Raw genomic sequence first — 14,210 nt, forward strand, 5'->3', positions numbered from 1 at the left:
GCTGATACCTGGTTTGCAGTGGGACAGCCATCGTTCTGCCTCTCCTGCCTCCCCTTTCAGAACTCGCTCTGCGGATCTTGGTGACAGTTTAGGTTGAGTCAGAAGTGCCTTACTTCGAAGCTGAGAATGGCAAAGGAATGAGCAGAAGCAAAGTGCTGGTGGAACTGCCCTCCAGTGGGGGGGCAGGGGAATGAAAATCCTGTCCTGCTTTCAGAAGAAGTGCTTGGTGTGTGGAAAAAAACCTTCTGCAGACCTGCGAGCACACGACGCAGGGCTGCAACTGCTTGGGAGAGTGCGTGCAAGTAACTGAGCACTGGCCGTGGCTGGTGTGCTTGCCTGAATTTTTCTTTCTCAGATGAGGCTGCGGAGTTTTGTGTTTCTGCAGGCAGCAAGGCTTTGCAGTGGCTGGACTTGAGTTAATGAAACGGTCCGTTCCCCGGCGCAGGCCAAGGCTTTAGCTTGGCTCTGCTAAGTGGTATTGAATGCCCTTCCCTCTCCTTCTCCCCAACTGCGGGAGCGTGTGGCCACGTGGCCCCCAGGGGAGGCAGACCAGATAGACTAATGTCAGAGCAAATTTGGGATTCAGCCAGTGTCTGAATGACCTGGTGCTGGCTGGAGGTGTGCTGCGTTTATCATTGTTCCCTTCGCCCGGAAGGGAAAGCTGCGGGTAGGCTGATAAAAGGAATTAGAGGTTTGTCCAGCTTCACTGGAGGTCTGTCAGGTCCTGCATGCTCTTTGCTGAAAGGCTGCCTGGTAATTCCCACTCAGGCTTTCCTACCCGTGGGGTAAGGTCTGTTTTACTTTTACGTCATTGATTTAAGCATGCTGGTGTTAGAAAAGGCTCGGGCACCTCCAGACTTTGTGGGGGAGGACCCAGGGCTGGAACAGCAGCCAAAATTTAAAATCAGGATTAGTCTGTTGACATGCACATAAATCAAACAGCCCTCCTATCATAAATCTTTTCTGTGGTTTTTTTTTTTTTTTTTTTTTTCTGTGGCGATGAAGCAGTAGGAGCAGTGCAGCAGCCTGGGCTTCCTGGGGTTGGGCTTCAATGTCAAGGCTGTTCTCCTTGACCCCAGGTGGCTGAATGCAGCTCCCTGCTCCCCCTTTGGTGACATCCCTGCAGAGCTGCATGCTTTTTTGTTTGCTTATTGTGGGTCTTTTTACATGATGGTGTAACATTTTTTATTGTCTTTCGGGGATTTCTTTTGCATGGTCAGTTCTTTGTTTCTGAGTCATCTGGTTGGTGTCAGCAACATCTAAGACAGTGCTAAAAGCTTCTAAAAAGCCCACTATCCTAGCATAGAGGTCTCTGTGGGATACCCAAAGCTATGGGAGGAGTGAGTAATTAATGTCTTGTGTGATAGTAGGGATGCTCAGGACTGGGAAAGAGTGAGTGTGCTCCAGGCTTGCAATCTCAGCTCAGTTCCCTACAGGTCTTTGGTGTCTTCTGCGTGGCCAGCAAGCAGCAAATGGGACATTCCAGCAGTTGATACCTGAGCACCTGTGCTGTGTACTCAGTGATCTTTGCCAGAGCAAAGAAGGGGCTTCTGCACAGATGGGTTTAAAAAAGTAAACTTTTTATTACTGTAACATAACAGAGAGTTGTGCTCTGAACAACATGATGTGCTTGCTTGTGAGCAGAGCAAGGAGTGTCAGGCTAGAGGAGATGGACCCAGTTACGATACTTTCCGGGATATTAAAGAAGCTTGTTCTTCTTTCTGTGTTTCTGTTCCAGTGTTCCAGTGTCTCTTCTGCCTTCCAAATATGTGTAAAGCTTTGTATGAGATCACAGGGATATGCAATTTGCAAACCCCATAATTTTTTCTCCATGTGCCAGCCAGTAGCAAGAAAGTTGCTCTGAAAAGATTAAGAAAACAGTTGTCATGGCTCGGAGGAGCAAGGCGTGCTCTTTTTGATAGAAGAGGTAGTAGAGGACTGTGCGATATTATGGTGATGGTGGGTGGGATGTTCACATGAACACGTGTGTTGTTTCTCCTGCTGACGTTTTGATCTGTTTTCTGTAGTGTAAAACTGTTTTCTCCTTTTTCCTTCCTTCAGGGTAACCAGGAGCCAGCAGCAACTCCTGATGCAATGGTGCAGCCATTCACCACAATCCCATTTCCGCCACCCCCACAGAATGGGATTCCCACAGAGTACGGGGTGCCACACACTCAGGACTATGCAGGCCAGACCAGCGAGCACAATCTGACACTCTACGGGAGCACGCAGCCGCACGGAGAGCAGAGCACGAACACGGCCAGCACGCAGAACGGATCTCTTGCAGTAAGTGCACGAGGGTGCAGAGCCAGGAGAGCAGCTCTGGGAAAAAGCAGGCTTTGATTGGATTGCTGTTTCTTAGGTGTACAGCAAATCAGCAGTAGACTCGAGAAGGAGAGAATTACAAACAAAACATGGCTTCTGAACTTCCATTACTAAGGTTCCATCTTTCCTTTTGGGAATTGGTGTCTGCAAAGAGAAAAAAAAAGAAAGTAGTATTTGAAACTGTGGTGTTTTTACCATGGTGGAGTTGTCCAAAGACAGTCTTTTATAAAAGTGTTAATTACTCTGTGTTAATTGGCAAATGGTTCAAATAAACGTGATGGAGGGAAATTCTGGAAGGTTGACGGCACAAAGAATTAGATTGACCATGTGCATTTTAGGTGTAATCCCAATGTGGCTTTGTTTTCAGGAAACTACCAGAGTAGAAAATCACTTTTATTTGACTTTCTGAAAATGACAGGGAGCTTCAGAGGGCAAAGATAGGAGAGGAGCTCTTAGCTACTGGTCATCCATTTGCCAAACCAAGATTTTTAGCATCTTCTGTATCTTTGCTTTCTTCTTTCCATGGCCTGGAACTGGCACTGGGCAACATGCTGGCAGATTATCCCAGGAAAAGCTTTATCCACCCCTTAAGCCACTTGTTAAGACTTAACTTCCTAATAAAGAGCCTTATGGTGAGAGCCTTTGGCGCTCAGGGGCGGATTTAGTCTGTTAATGCTTTCAGTTTTACTTGTAGTTGGTGTTTGGCTTGTAGAGATTATTTTTTTCCCTGGTAAGTACTGAATGAGTTCAGTGCCAACAGTTGAAAGAACTGATAGTGCCAGCTCAAGTGTGCACGGTTCCCGGTGTGTGCCTCTGCTCCACTGCAGTGGGTTGGCTCTGTTGGTCATGGCTTCGTGAAGATATCTTTGATTTCATCCTGGGAATGCCTCAACTTCAGCATCTTAAAGAAGCAAAAGGGTACAAAGGCTGTAAGGCACACTGAGTGTGTGTAAAAGGAACTTCAGATGCTTTACTCTGCAAACACAAATATAGATGAGAAGAGATCAGGCAGGAAATAAAACTTAGAGCTGGTGCAGTGTGCAGAAATGCAAGTCATCATTTTAGCACCAGATTGTCCGATGTCGTTCCAAGCTGTAAGATTTGGGCTGCCCATCTCCAGCAAGCAACTTTCTTGAGCACTGCCAGTTGGATGGGGAAGCTGGAAACAGGGAATAAAACAGGGCAGTGGTTTTCCCCATGTGTTTTTGCTGTTCCCATCCTTGCCCAGAGCTTTAGAGCATTTCTTTTTAATGGAAGTGATGTGACCCTTGACCTTGAATGTAAGTTCTTGCCAACCTTCCTGCTCCTCTTCCATATTAGGAGCCATCTCGGTGGCTCTGCAGGGCTGAGCTCTGTGTTTTATCAACTAAAGCCGGCTCCAAGGAGCCCACAGTGTGTGGCTAGCCTACGAGGAGGGACTGGGAGCCCATCTGTGTGGGAGGGAGCGTTGCTGGGAGACTGCTGGGAGGCAGTGGTGTTGCCAGGAGTCTGCAGAGGGAGCCTGACTGGCAGGGGTTTATCCGAGAAACAGGCTGAATAACACAGAACACTTGTTCTGGCTGTTGGAAACAGGTGGGCACGTCTGGTGGGACCATTTGATGTGGTTAAAGATGCGTGAGCTGAGCATGCAGAGTCAGGCTCGAGGGCCACAGCTGGCCAGGAGAGGGTAAGGGCACAGACAAGGGCATTGCTGTGACTGCTGTGGCTGGGACTCATCAAGCTCAAAGGATCCCAGATGGCGGCACATAAAGAAATCCAAGGAGGGAGAGGGGGGAAGGTGCCTCAACCAAGGGCCTTTCACGTGCCAGACTTTCACATCCACTGCATCCTGGATCTTCCAAGTCTCTTTATCTTTCTGTCGAGGACTCCTTCTGTATGAATTTATTTTTACTCTGTGGGCTGCCTTGGGACGTAATTCCTTGTAACTTTTCTACTTCTCAGTATGCTGATTAATGATGTAGGATCTAGGGGAAGGAAGAAGGCTCGGTAGTTACTCAGGCTAAAGCATGCTATTAAAATATACAGCAGAACAGGTTGGTTATTTCACCTTAAACATTTACAGGTAACGTCAAGCACCTTGTCCGTTACATGCACTGGTTATTGCTTGTTGGATACACGTGTTCAGTCCATGTGGACTAGACTGCTATGCTTTAAAGGCATCTTTTCCTTTCACCATTTTGTTGTCTTAAACAAAAGTGCTAACTTGAATGGAGCAAAAAGTCATCAGGAGTGAGGTATGAGCCTTCCCTCCCATTACTGTGACTGACAAGCACAGTTGCTGTTGTGTGTGAAGGTGATACATCAGACCAAACAGCCAGTGGGTTTTTTAGCTGCTGACTTGAAGCCTGTGCTCCCATGGGATGATTCAGGAATTCCTTCAGCCAGACAGATAAGTTCTCTGCTTTATTTTTTTTAAGAACAAGGCCTGTGCTTGGTTCAGTTGGAGGGACAGAGTGAGATATCAAAAGGTGTGCTCAGATGGTGGGACCTTCCTGCTTTTCAGGCCGATAGCCTTTAGGATAATTGCCAAAGTAGCGAAGAACATGGGATGACTTAGGGGGTCCCTCATGGAAAAGGGAATTTAATGTCATCGGTAAGATGCTACACAGCAATGTGAAGGGGTCTATAACAAGGTCCCTAACACACCAGGTGGGAGCACCTTTTCATAGAAACTTGGCAGATTCTTGTGAGCGAGTCAGATTGAATGCTTTGAGGTTAGCAGTGGCGTCTCAGTTAATAAACAGTGGTTTGGAAGCCTGAGGGTAAAGATCAGTGGTGAATTTATGTAAAATAAACTTTGAGAGTCAAAGTCCATGCCTTCCTGCACAGTATAAAAGCCCTGAGCAAAGGGGAAAGACTGGTTGGTGTCACCAGCTAAGGATGAGCTTGGTTCTGGCACTCTGAGTGTAGCGGAAAGCATTCAGAGCTCTCAAAACAGGCATGGAAAAGAAATTGACACAATAGGTAGTGTAATACAAACAACTTCATGTTTTGGAATCTCTTTTTTATTTTAGGATCAAGCCTCATCTGTGGGGCTTTGTTTCTTGCCTGGCATGCAGGTCTCTCGTGCTTCATCTCCAGGCATCTGTCCTTTCTCTTGATACTGTCCTAAAGCACAGCTGAAAGAACTGAATTAAAAATAGACTGAGGTACTGGACCATATTTGGCCTACTTGGTCTGCCTGTTGCAGGCTGTCTCTTAAACAGTTGACACTCTTTGTTTCACTACTTATAGTGCTGTGTTGCCTGGTTCCTTCCCTCTTCTTGGTTTACTTTAGTGTGCTTATCCCTAATGGAGACACCCAGCACAGTTAGCTGCAAGGGGAGATGCTAATTAGGCTGCAGTACCTCTGGCAGCTGAGCTGATCTAAAAGATTCACTGCTGTCAGAAAAGAGATATCTGGCTCCAAGCGCAAACTCCCACTCCTATTTACTGGCTCTGGCATTCCTTACGTGAGCCACTTTAATTCACTGACCTGGCAGAAAGCTGTCCAATTCTTTCGCTGGGTTAATGAATTAGAGCAGCTCTTGGAGGGATCCAGCAAATGCTGTTGTTGCAAGGTAAGCGTATGGAGAGCATGGCCAGAAGCCGAGAGCAATTGTCAACTCTCTGCATCCCCTGGTACTCTACTCGCAGAGGGAAGATTAATCATCTGCTGAACTAAAAAAGCTTGCTTGATAGTAAATGCAATGCACTTAATACTGTGAGCTGATTATTCAACTTGTTTCTCTTGTTAATGTCAGAGGGAAGAATTTGTATGTCTGTATAAATTATGGAATGCAGCTGGAGATACAGAAGTAGAGGAATAAGTTTATGTAAATTACTTTGCATGAAAATGGCAGGTGCTGTTGCCTTGGTGTTGTCGTGAACCAGTATAAAGCATTATTTAATTACAGTGTCTCGGCTTCTTGATGTGCTGTAGTACTGAAACGTACTTAACTTATCCCCTGTACCATAAAGGGATATTACCTTTCCAGTTTCTCAGAGGAGACACATCTGTGGTGGGAGACCATATGGGTCATGTTCAAAACCAAGGCAGGAAAGGTGCTTGACCATCTGGCTGTGCCCTGTACATCTAGCAAGACTTTAGATAGAAGGGAGCCAACAGCACCAAGGATTCCTCAACTGGCTTTTGCAACACATGGATGATGTTATAATGATGACTTTCCCTTGGGTATTTCTTGCCTAGACTGAGATTGCAGAATTTTCCTCTGTAATTACTTTTCATCCCTTTAGTAATTAAAGGAATTGCTCATGTGAGGTATTTCAGGTGAAGAATATGTTTAATGAATATCCTCAGTTATTTTCTGATACTGCTGAGCAAGTGGACACGACAAAAAACTAGCTTCAAATAAGTAGTTAGCTACCGATTGTTCGGCCACCTCAGCCTAGAAATTGCTGTCCTGAGGTTGCAAACCCTGACATTTAACATCAGGAGTTTTCTTTGAATACGAGGCAGATTATTTTATTATTCTGAGTACAAGGCAGATTATTGTCAGCACTTGCAGACTTGTGTCTAGTGAGGCAGATTTAATAAAATCAGCAAATATCATTATGTTAGAGTATACAGCTGTGGTACTTCTGTGTGTCTTTCAAAGGTTGTAGCAGATCTAGCAGTAGTACAGGGAAGGATAATAGTGATGATGAAAGGGTTGTAGCAGGTTCTTTATGAAAAGAAGTGAAATCTTCACTTACAAAAAGAGCTGACAGGAGTGAAGGCATATGACAAACACAGAGAATATTGGATGGTAAGGGAACTGAAATAGGGAACTTTCCCATTTTCACTTACTAGGATGCACACAGGAAATAATTGGGTGCCATGTATGAAAAAAACCAGGTTTTATTACTTGGGGTTTTTTCCATATAATGAACTTGGCATTGCAAATACTCTTGTCCGCAGCAAGTTGTGACATCAACTGGCTTAGTTTGCTGGAGAAAAACCACTGAAGACTTTCCCTGTTCCTACACGCTTCCACAGATCTGGCTGCTGTTAGATAGAAGATAATGGGCTGGATGGATCTGAAGTCTGTCACTGTGTGGCTGTTCTTCTGCCACTGTCAGTGGAACGGTCCAGGGGTGACCACTAGTTGGGGATATCTTGCTGTCTCTTTCACCTTGTCAGGGCATCCTGGTTTTGTGAGGAATGGTCTGGAACTGCTGACAAAGAGCAGGCTTTTCAGGGGGCTTTATTTCACCACTTCATTGAAAGGTGGGGGGTGGGGGGGAGAAAAAGAGAAAAACCCTAAAGAATCCCATTAGAAATGTCCACCTTTAGATTGAAAGTGTTACCTGACAAATCAGAAATGTACAGGAGAGATAGCAAAGTTTACTGTGTGCTTTCCTATGTTAGGTTTGTGTTCTGTGAGGTATATTTTTAATGAGGAAAGTGAACAAAATGACTTAAACTTCAGTGTGTCTGAAAATAGGTAACTAACAATTGAAAAAATATGACCTGAATTCATCTGCCTATACTGAAAATAGTAAAAAAATCGTGCAGAAGTTATTTGGTATGTCCTTAGCATTTTTGGTCCGTGTTTTTGGCATACAGAGTACACTGGATAATAGTTAACTGTGCCTGTAAGTAGCCCAATTATTATTTTTTTTAATATAACCCTGCTGGCATCTCTGAAAAATCAAGTACGTGGATATAATTGTAAAATTATATTTACTGCTGTTGAAAGATGATGATTAGCCCTATGGTCTTCTGTCTGCTAAACAAGTGTTGTTTAAGCAGCAGAAGTTCCCATGGCCTTTGCTCTTGGATGTGTAGGACCACAGTTTGACTTTAGTGGAGTGTGCTGGGGCAGGAAAGTGATTTTGTGTCTAGAGCCTAATTCTTCACTTGTTTTTCCAACAGACCTGCTTGGTGGGTATCTGTTCATGGGTGGGTGACAGAGGTTCTTCACTGGAAGTTGCAGAGATTTTTCCACGTTATCTGCACTCTGCTTCGTGGTGGGAAGATTGCCTTCTGCCTCTTTTAGCTTTCAGTCCTTGTCTCCACAGCTCTTCAAGCTCTCGATCCAAACAAGGTCGGGTGTGTGGTTTGGGGTTTTTTTGAATTCAAGACTGGTCTAGGAGTGGTGGACTGAGCACAGACTGTCTCCTAGATTTTGTAAGCCACCCAAATCCCCTTTTAAATATAGTTATTAGTTACAGTTTATATTTTGTAAATATTTTCTTTGCAGTGATTTATAGCTCTTAACCTCCTCATTATGATTCACAACATTTTGGACTGCCTGCTTCTTGGGGGAGAGAACGAGGGGTTGTTTTTTGTTTGTCTCTAACTTGGACCTGAAGCGGTTCCAGTTCTAGAAGCAAGTGAGAGATGTAAACAGAATGTTCTGGGTATTAATAATCTCTGTGCTGGCCTGTCACACTGGTGCTTGTCTGGCTTGCTGGGGAAGTAGCCCTCCGTCTAGCCGTGCAGATGGGGATCTGCTCGGAGCTCAGGTGGTGCTGGAGCCCCTGCCTCCCTGCTGCTGAGGAGAAATCCCCAGCATTTGATTGTTCACCACCTGGGTTAGGACAGAGGAGTCGAGCTGAGAGGTGGGAAGATGCCCCCAAACCTTTCAGAACACCCTCATGTTGCCAGGTGTCCTCCTCCCCTTTTACATGGGCACGTCACATGTATACATCCGTGCTTCTCATGCAGCTGCCTCTTCTTGCGTAGCGTTTCCTGACTGCTGGGCAGTGTAAGGGAGCAGCTGACATGGGGGCACAGGCAGCAAGTAGTTAAAAGTAAAGCACATGCTGCTCGTGTCCTGAGCTCTCATATGTTTCTCAGTGACCTTGGGCAGAGCTCAAAGCTTGCGTGTGCAGACATGAATGACATTATCACCTGCATCAGTATATGTTACACAGGCTGTGCTGAGGGGGTATGGTAAATGCAGTACAGCTCCTAAATGCGAGATCTCTGCCACAGCATGTCTCTGTGTTGCCTGATGACAAGCACTGAACGTGTGTTAGCTCCCTTCTGAGCTGAATCACTGTCTGTAGCGAAGGGAGAGGTCCGTTTCTTCACTGTGAAGTGTGGACATGAGGCCAAAAGGAGATTAAACTCAGTGTGGGGAAGCAGTCAAGGTGGGGAGTGGGCACTTAGTGAAACGAGGGCTTTTGTAGTCTGGCTTGATCAGGGTAGCACTGTTACCAGTGTCTTTTATGTGCTGCCTGAGAACAGGTTCCAGGCCCTTCCTTTCATCTCCTTCCTAATGAATTAAGCCAAGGAATAACTATAAAAGGAAAAAAAAAAAGATCTGAGGACACTCTTTCATTTATGTTGCAGCTGAATGTGTGGCAGTGGGCATATGTACTGAGCTAATGTTATAGTGGTGGAAAGTACAAATCTTCCCTTAGGGCCACGGGACCATAGAGATGAGGAAGCTACAGCATCCAGAGAGACAAGGTATTTAATATTAAACTTATGCTGAAAAATCAGGTTATGTGAAAGCCTGAAAAGCATTTGGGGACTCTTGGTGTAGTTAAAAAGTTAAAGGACCAAGATCCCCTGTTTCTCCTCTTTGAAGCATTTGTCTCACTGTACACATCGCACATGCTGCAAATGACACTGCCATATGCAGGACCAGCCGTGAGTGCTTTTGAGTGGGCCACTGTACATGATACATCGCACCCTTGGTAAGAAAGGAGTTCTGCTCTTTACCTAGGAACAAATGGATGGGAGAAGAGTGCAAACAATGTTCTGGCTTCCTCCCCTGTGGAAACAGCAAATCCAGTACTGTGCAACCTATATTTAAAGGCTGAAACATTTTTGTCATCATCGTTCAGAATCTGTGCATTTCCTCATTCACACAGCAGAAGATGCACCTTGCTCATGGGTGTTTGCTCACTTACCAAATCCATGCAAAGACATAGAAAACATGGGATTTGGCAAATTGCATTAGCAGGGCTCCAAAGTGGGTTGTAGATATCCCTTTCAGCAGGAGTGTTGGTGTTTTTTGGGAGTTACTTCGAAGAACTCACTTGCAGGGGTTGTATACAGTGATGACAGATAGGGTACTCCTGTGTTTTGTCCTTCTTGGACAGATCAGCCCTGAGGAGCAGAGCACTCTGATGGAGTGATAAAAATCCCCCACTAAATAGCATGGTCTGATTTAATCGCAGGCCAGCTACATTGATTCTTCCCCTAGGGTGCACTCTCTGTATGTTTGGAGAACCTTTTTGTCATAGGGTTGAGGGCAGGAGAAGAGGCAAAATGGTGGGGGTGGGTGGAGGCAGCTTTTGGGTAAGAGCAAATGGAAGTCTCTGAGGTTGTTCTCAAAAATCTGATGTTTGTGGGATAGATGAGTCTTAGCCAAATAAAAATTCTTCATTCTGCCAGGCTTCACCTGAGACTTGCACAGCTATGGGAAGCAGTGATACTCGCCAGAGCAGTATCTTCATTCTTCCTACCACAGCTTAATTTGCGATAACCAGATGAAACATGTTTTGTGCTGGTGAATGCACAGCCCTCCTGAAATGAAATGAAAAGCTGCCACTGCTTTGCTCATCATGACAAGACCCCAGCGCTTACTCTTTGCTTGCCTTATCTTTATGTTTACTTGCTTTATAACCAACATGCAAGGTCAAGGTCATGTCTGTAAGTGATATTTCTGGGCAGAAGACACTCTCTTAATGTTGCTGGTTTAGTTTATCTGTGGAGAGATGATTCCAAATGTACATAAAGTGTTGTATATTGAGTCGTGCAGATCGGCCTAGTGAGTCCATTCAGTGGTTGGGGAGATGTTGTGGGCAACTCCCCTCAGATTTCTTTCATCTTTGATATACAAATCACATGTTTAAAATGGGGAAAAAAGGGCCCAAACCAGCAAAAAACTCACTCCTGCTCTTCCATCTTTAAGGGCTATGTGCGTACTTGAAAGTGCCTTAAAAAGACTGACTCTAGCAATTGCACAGTCCTTGCCTTCCAGTAGAACTTTTTACTTGATGAGTTAAGGACGTTGGCATCTAAAGAGTTGCAACGACACTTAAAAGTGCATCACACAGGTAGTGAAAGCATGACTCCTAGGAGACTGAGGTGAGCAGCAGGATATAGTGAGTGGGTGGGTGCTTTTTGAATACCTTGGCCTGTCAGTGCATGCACTTGGAAAGGGACAGAGCAATAAAACCGACCAAATTGTAGTCTGCTTTGTTCTGTAGCTCTGAGGTTTTGAGGTTGTTTTTGTGACTAAAGTGTGAAGAATGCCATTTTCCCATCAAGCCGTTTTGCAAAGAGACCTTGCCGTTATATTAGTGCTGTGCTCAAATTTTACCCCTTTTCAGTCTAAGCCCACACAAGTGGCTGAGATTCTCTTCCTTTCTTTTCTTCTGCCAGTTATCTCTGCGGGGGCATTAGGTCTCTCCTCTTGCACACTGGTCTCCCTTGTTCCTCTGCCTGTGTGCTGTACTTTTTCCGTGAACAAGAACTCCTGGCCTACCCCTTGACCTTGCTTTGCAATGCCAGTCAGTACTTGAGAATGGTGGAACAAATTCCCTTTCTTAGCTGCGGAACTGGTAGCAGAAAGTAGCACTTGAAATTTTTATAAATTTTACAGTGATGATGACGACTGTTTTCTCTTCCTGGGCTCAGTTAAATGTGAGAGAAAAGTTAATCAAAGACATCGGTAATCTGTTCATACATGGATTTTACCATTTAATTATAGATCTTCTTTTAGGGTAATGTTTCTCTGAAGGGAGCTTGACAGACCAGATGCCGTTTTGCCTGGGGATGCACGTCTGGTATTGGCCCGGTGAAGAGCTGCCACTTCAGCTGTGGGATTTTGATGATTGTATGAACATCCTGCCACATGAGATTAGAGTGGCGGTACTACCTCCCAGCCTCAGGATATGAAAGATCCGCCTCTTCATTAGAGCTTTCATATGGTGGCAGCTGAAGTGAGGAAGAACAGGCTCAAAGAGAGAAGCAATTTAAGAAAACCAAAGACAAATCTACTAAGCTGATAGGTGATACGAGGGGAGGGAGGCTGAGATCTCATTACTGTTTACTCATGGAAAGGGTGGGGAAGAACAACGAATCAATTGTTAAGGGCTGCTGGCTTTATCAGAATAATTGTCAAGTGCTAGATAGCGCAGTTACAAGTGTAGTGCTAATACCTAAAAAAGAGGTAGACGTGGCATGTGAGAGGAATTGTGGTTTCTACTCATGCACGTGCTTTTGTCTCTCTGATTTCAGCAGACAGAAGGAGGGGCACAGACAGATGGACAGCAATCACAGACACAGAGCAGCGAGAATACTGAGAGCAAATCCACTCCAAAACGACTTCATGTGTCTAACATTCCCTTCCGCTTCCGAGATCCTGACCTTCGGCAGATGTTTGGGGTAAGTTATCAATGCCTTTTAAGGTGTGGCAGATTCTCCTTTCCTACAGGTGGGACACCTGGTGCTAGTGCACTTATATGAATGAAAAGCCCTGCCTCCTCAATTTAGTCAGCACACTGTAAAATACTTGCAGGACTAAGACAGTTGGTAGCATTTAACTTGGCTGGTAAATACACATGAGAATTATAAGTGTTCTTCCTATCAAGTTGGTAATAGAATCATAGAATGGTTTGGGTTGGAAGGGACCTTAAAGATTTAGGTGCAACACCTCTGCTATAGGCAGGGACACCTTTCATTAGACCAGATTGCTCAGAGCTCTGTCCAGCCTGGTCTCAAACAGCTCCAGGGATGGGGCATCCATTCTCTGGGCAGCAATGTTCAGTGTAATCAAACAATTGGTTTGGGAAAAAAAAAAAAAACAACCAAAAAACAAACAAACCCAAAACAAAGCGTCCCTTTATTTCTGAGTAAAGACTTGGATTAAACATTGACTTAATATATCCCTTGCAAAGGACTGTTTTTCAGTTGCATAGAAACTTGATGAAATATTTATGTCCTTCCCCGTGATCCATTTCTGCGATGACAAATTGCTGCAAGGTATTTGCCAAGTAGCCATTGCATGTGGAAAAGCTAATGCAAGTCAGATGGTATTTTACATTGTGTGTGATATACATTTTGTTTCTCTTGACCAAATAGTTTGTCTTCTCTTATCCTTGTATGCTATTCGTGATTCTCGATTTACAAACTCTTTGAGAAGAGTTTGTTTACATGAGTACAGGTGGTTCACATTCCATGTGAATGCAGAGATAAATGTTACAGATGCTTCATGAACTAACCCTGAGGTGAAGTTATCTACTTATCATCATCATCATCAGGAGTATTGGACTTGTCGATATGATTACAGTATGATCCTTGGTTGATGGCATGTTTAACAGTCTTAAAAACTAATCAGAAATATTTTTTTAAGTTAACAGCCTCTTTAAGATACAGTCCAGAGAATTCAAGTCAGGAAAGACCAAAGCTAAAGCTCCTCTTGTCACCTTAGGCTTTGAGTGTATACCTTGGTCCTAACTGCATAGCCAGCTGCTCCTCCAAATTCTGCAGTATGCCTGTTTCAGTTGTTCTATCTCCTGAGCCATCTCTGTGGGTGTGTATGCGTGCACATACACACACTCTCACATGCAGAGTAGTGTTGCAGTATTGTAAATATGTCAAATTCATGGATTTCAAGCTTAGACTCTTATAAATGAGAGAAGAATTGGGCTTATTTGTTCATAGTTTGGACAGTACAAAGTGAACAAAACATGCAGAAATGTTAAAAATTTCACTGATGGTCTTAACGAGAGCCCGAGTTGCTCTATATTGTGAGAGATCTCTGCTCCTTGTTCTTGAAGCTTTTTGTGTCCATAAGAAGCTATTTTGTGGATGAGGCCAAATGGAGAGGAGTGGTCAAAATGCAGGAAGGCAAGGCTGCTATTCAGCGGGACCTGGCCAGGCTGGAGAAATGGGCTGAGGGAAATCTTAAGACACTCGGCAAAACTGAATTTCAGGC

At 44.5% G+C, this 14,210-nt stretch overlaps 1 protein-coding gene across 21 annotated transcripts in view; it reads left to right on the forward strand.

Moving 5' to 3' along the window:
* RBFOX2 (RNA binding fox-1 homolog 2) overlaps nt 1-14,210 on the forward strand; it is a 173,910-nt gene that overhangs the window by 109,745 nt on the left and 49,955 nt on the right. For 18 of the 21 annotated variants that reach the window (XR_007630095.1, XR_007630099.1, XR_007630097.1 and 15 more), the window contains 2 exons: nt 2,062-2,286; nt 12,512-12,658. Coding sequence is in view for 13 of the 21 variants with exons in the window: in XM_050325386.1 (XP_050181343.1) it covers nt 2,062-2,286; nt 12,512-12,658 (372 nt within the window). In the remaining 8 variants the exon portion in view is untranslated. The remainder of the gene's footprint in view (nt 1-2,061; nt 2,287-12,511; nt 12,659-14,210) is intronic. The other 3 variants (XM_050325385.1, XM_050325398.1, XM_050325390.1) reach the window with 1 other exon arrangement.

The sequence above is a fragment of the Myiozetetes cayanensis genome, unplaced genomic scaffold (genome assembly GCF_022539395.1).
Source record: "Myiozetetes cayanensis isolate MyiCay16 unplaced genomic scaffold, myiCay2020 scf3, whole genome shotgun sequence".
Lineage (NCBI taxonomy): Eukaryota > Metazoa > Chordata > Aves > Passeriformes > Tyrannidae > Myiozetetes > Myiozetetes cayanensis.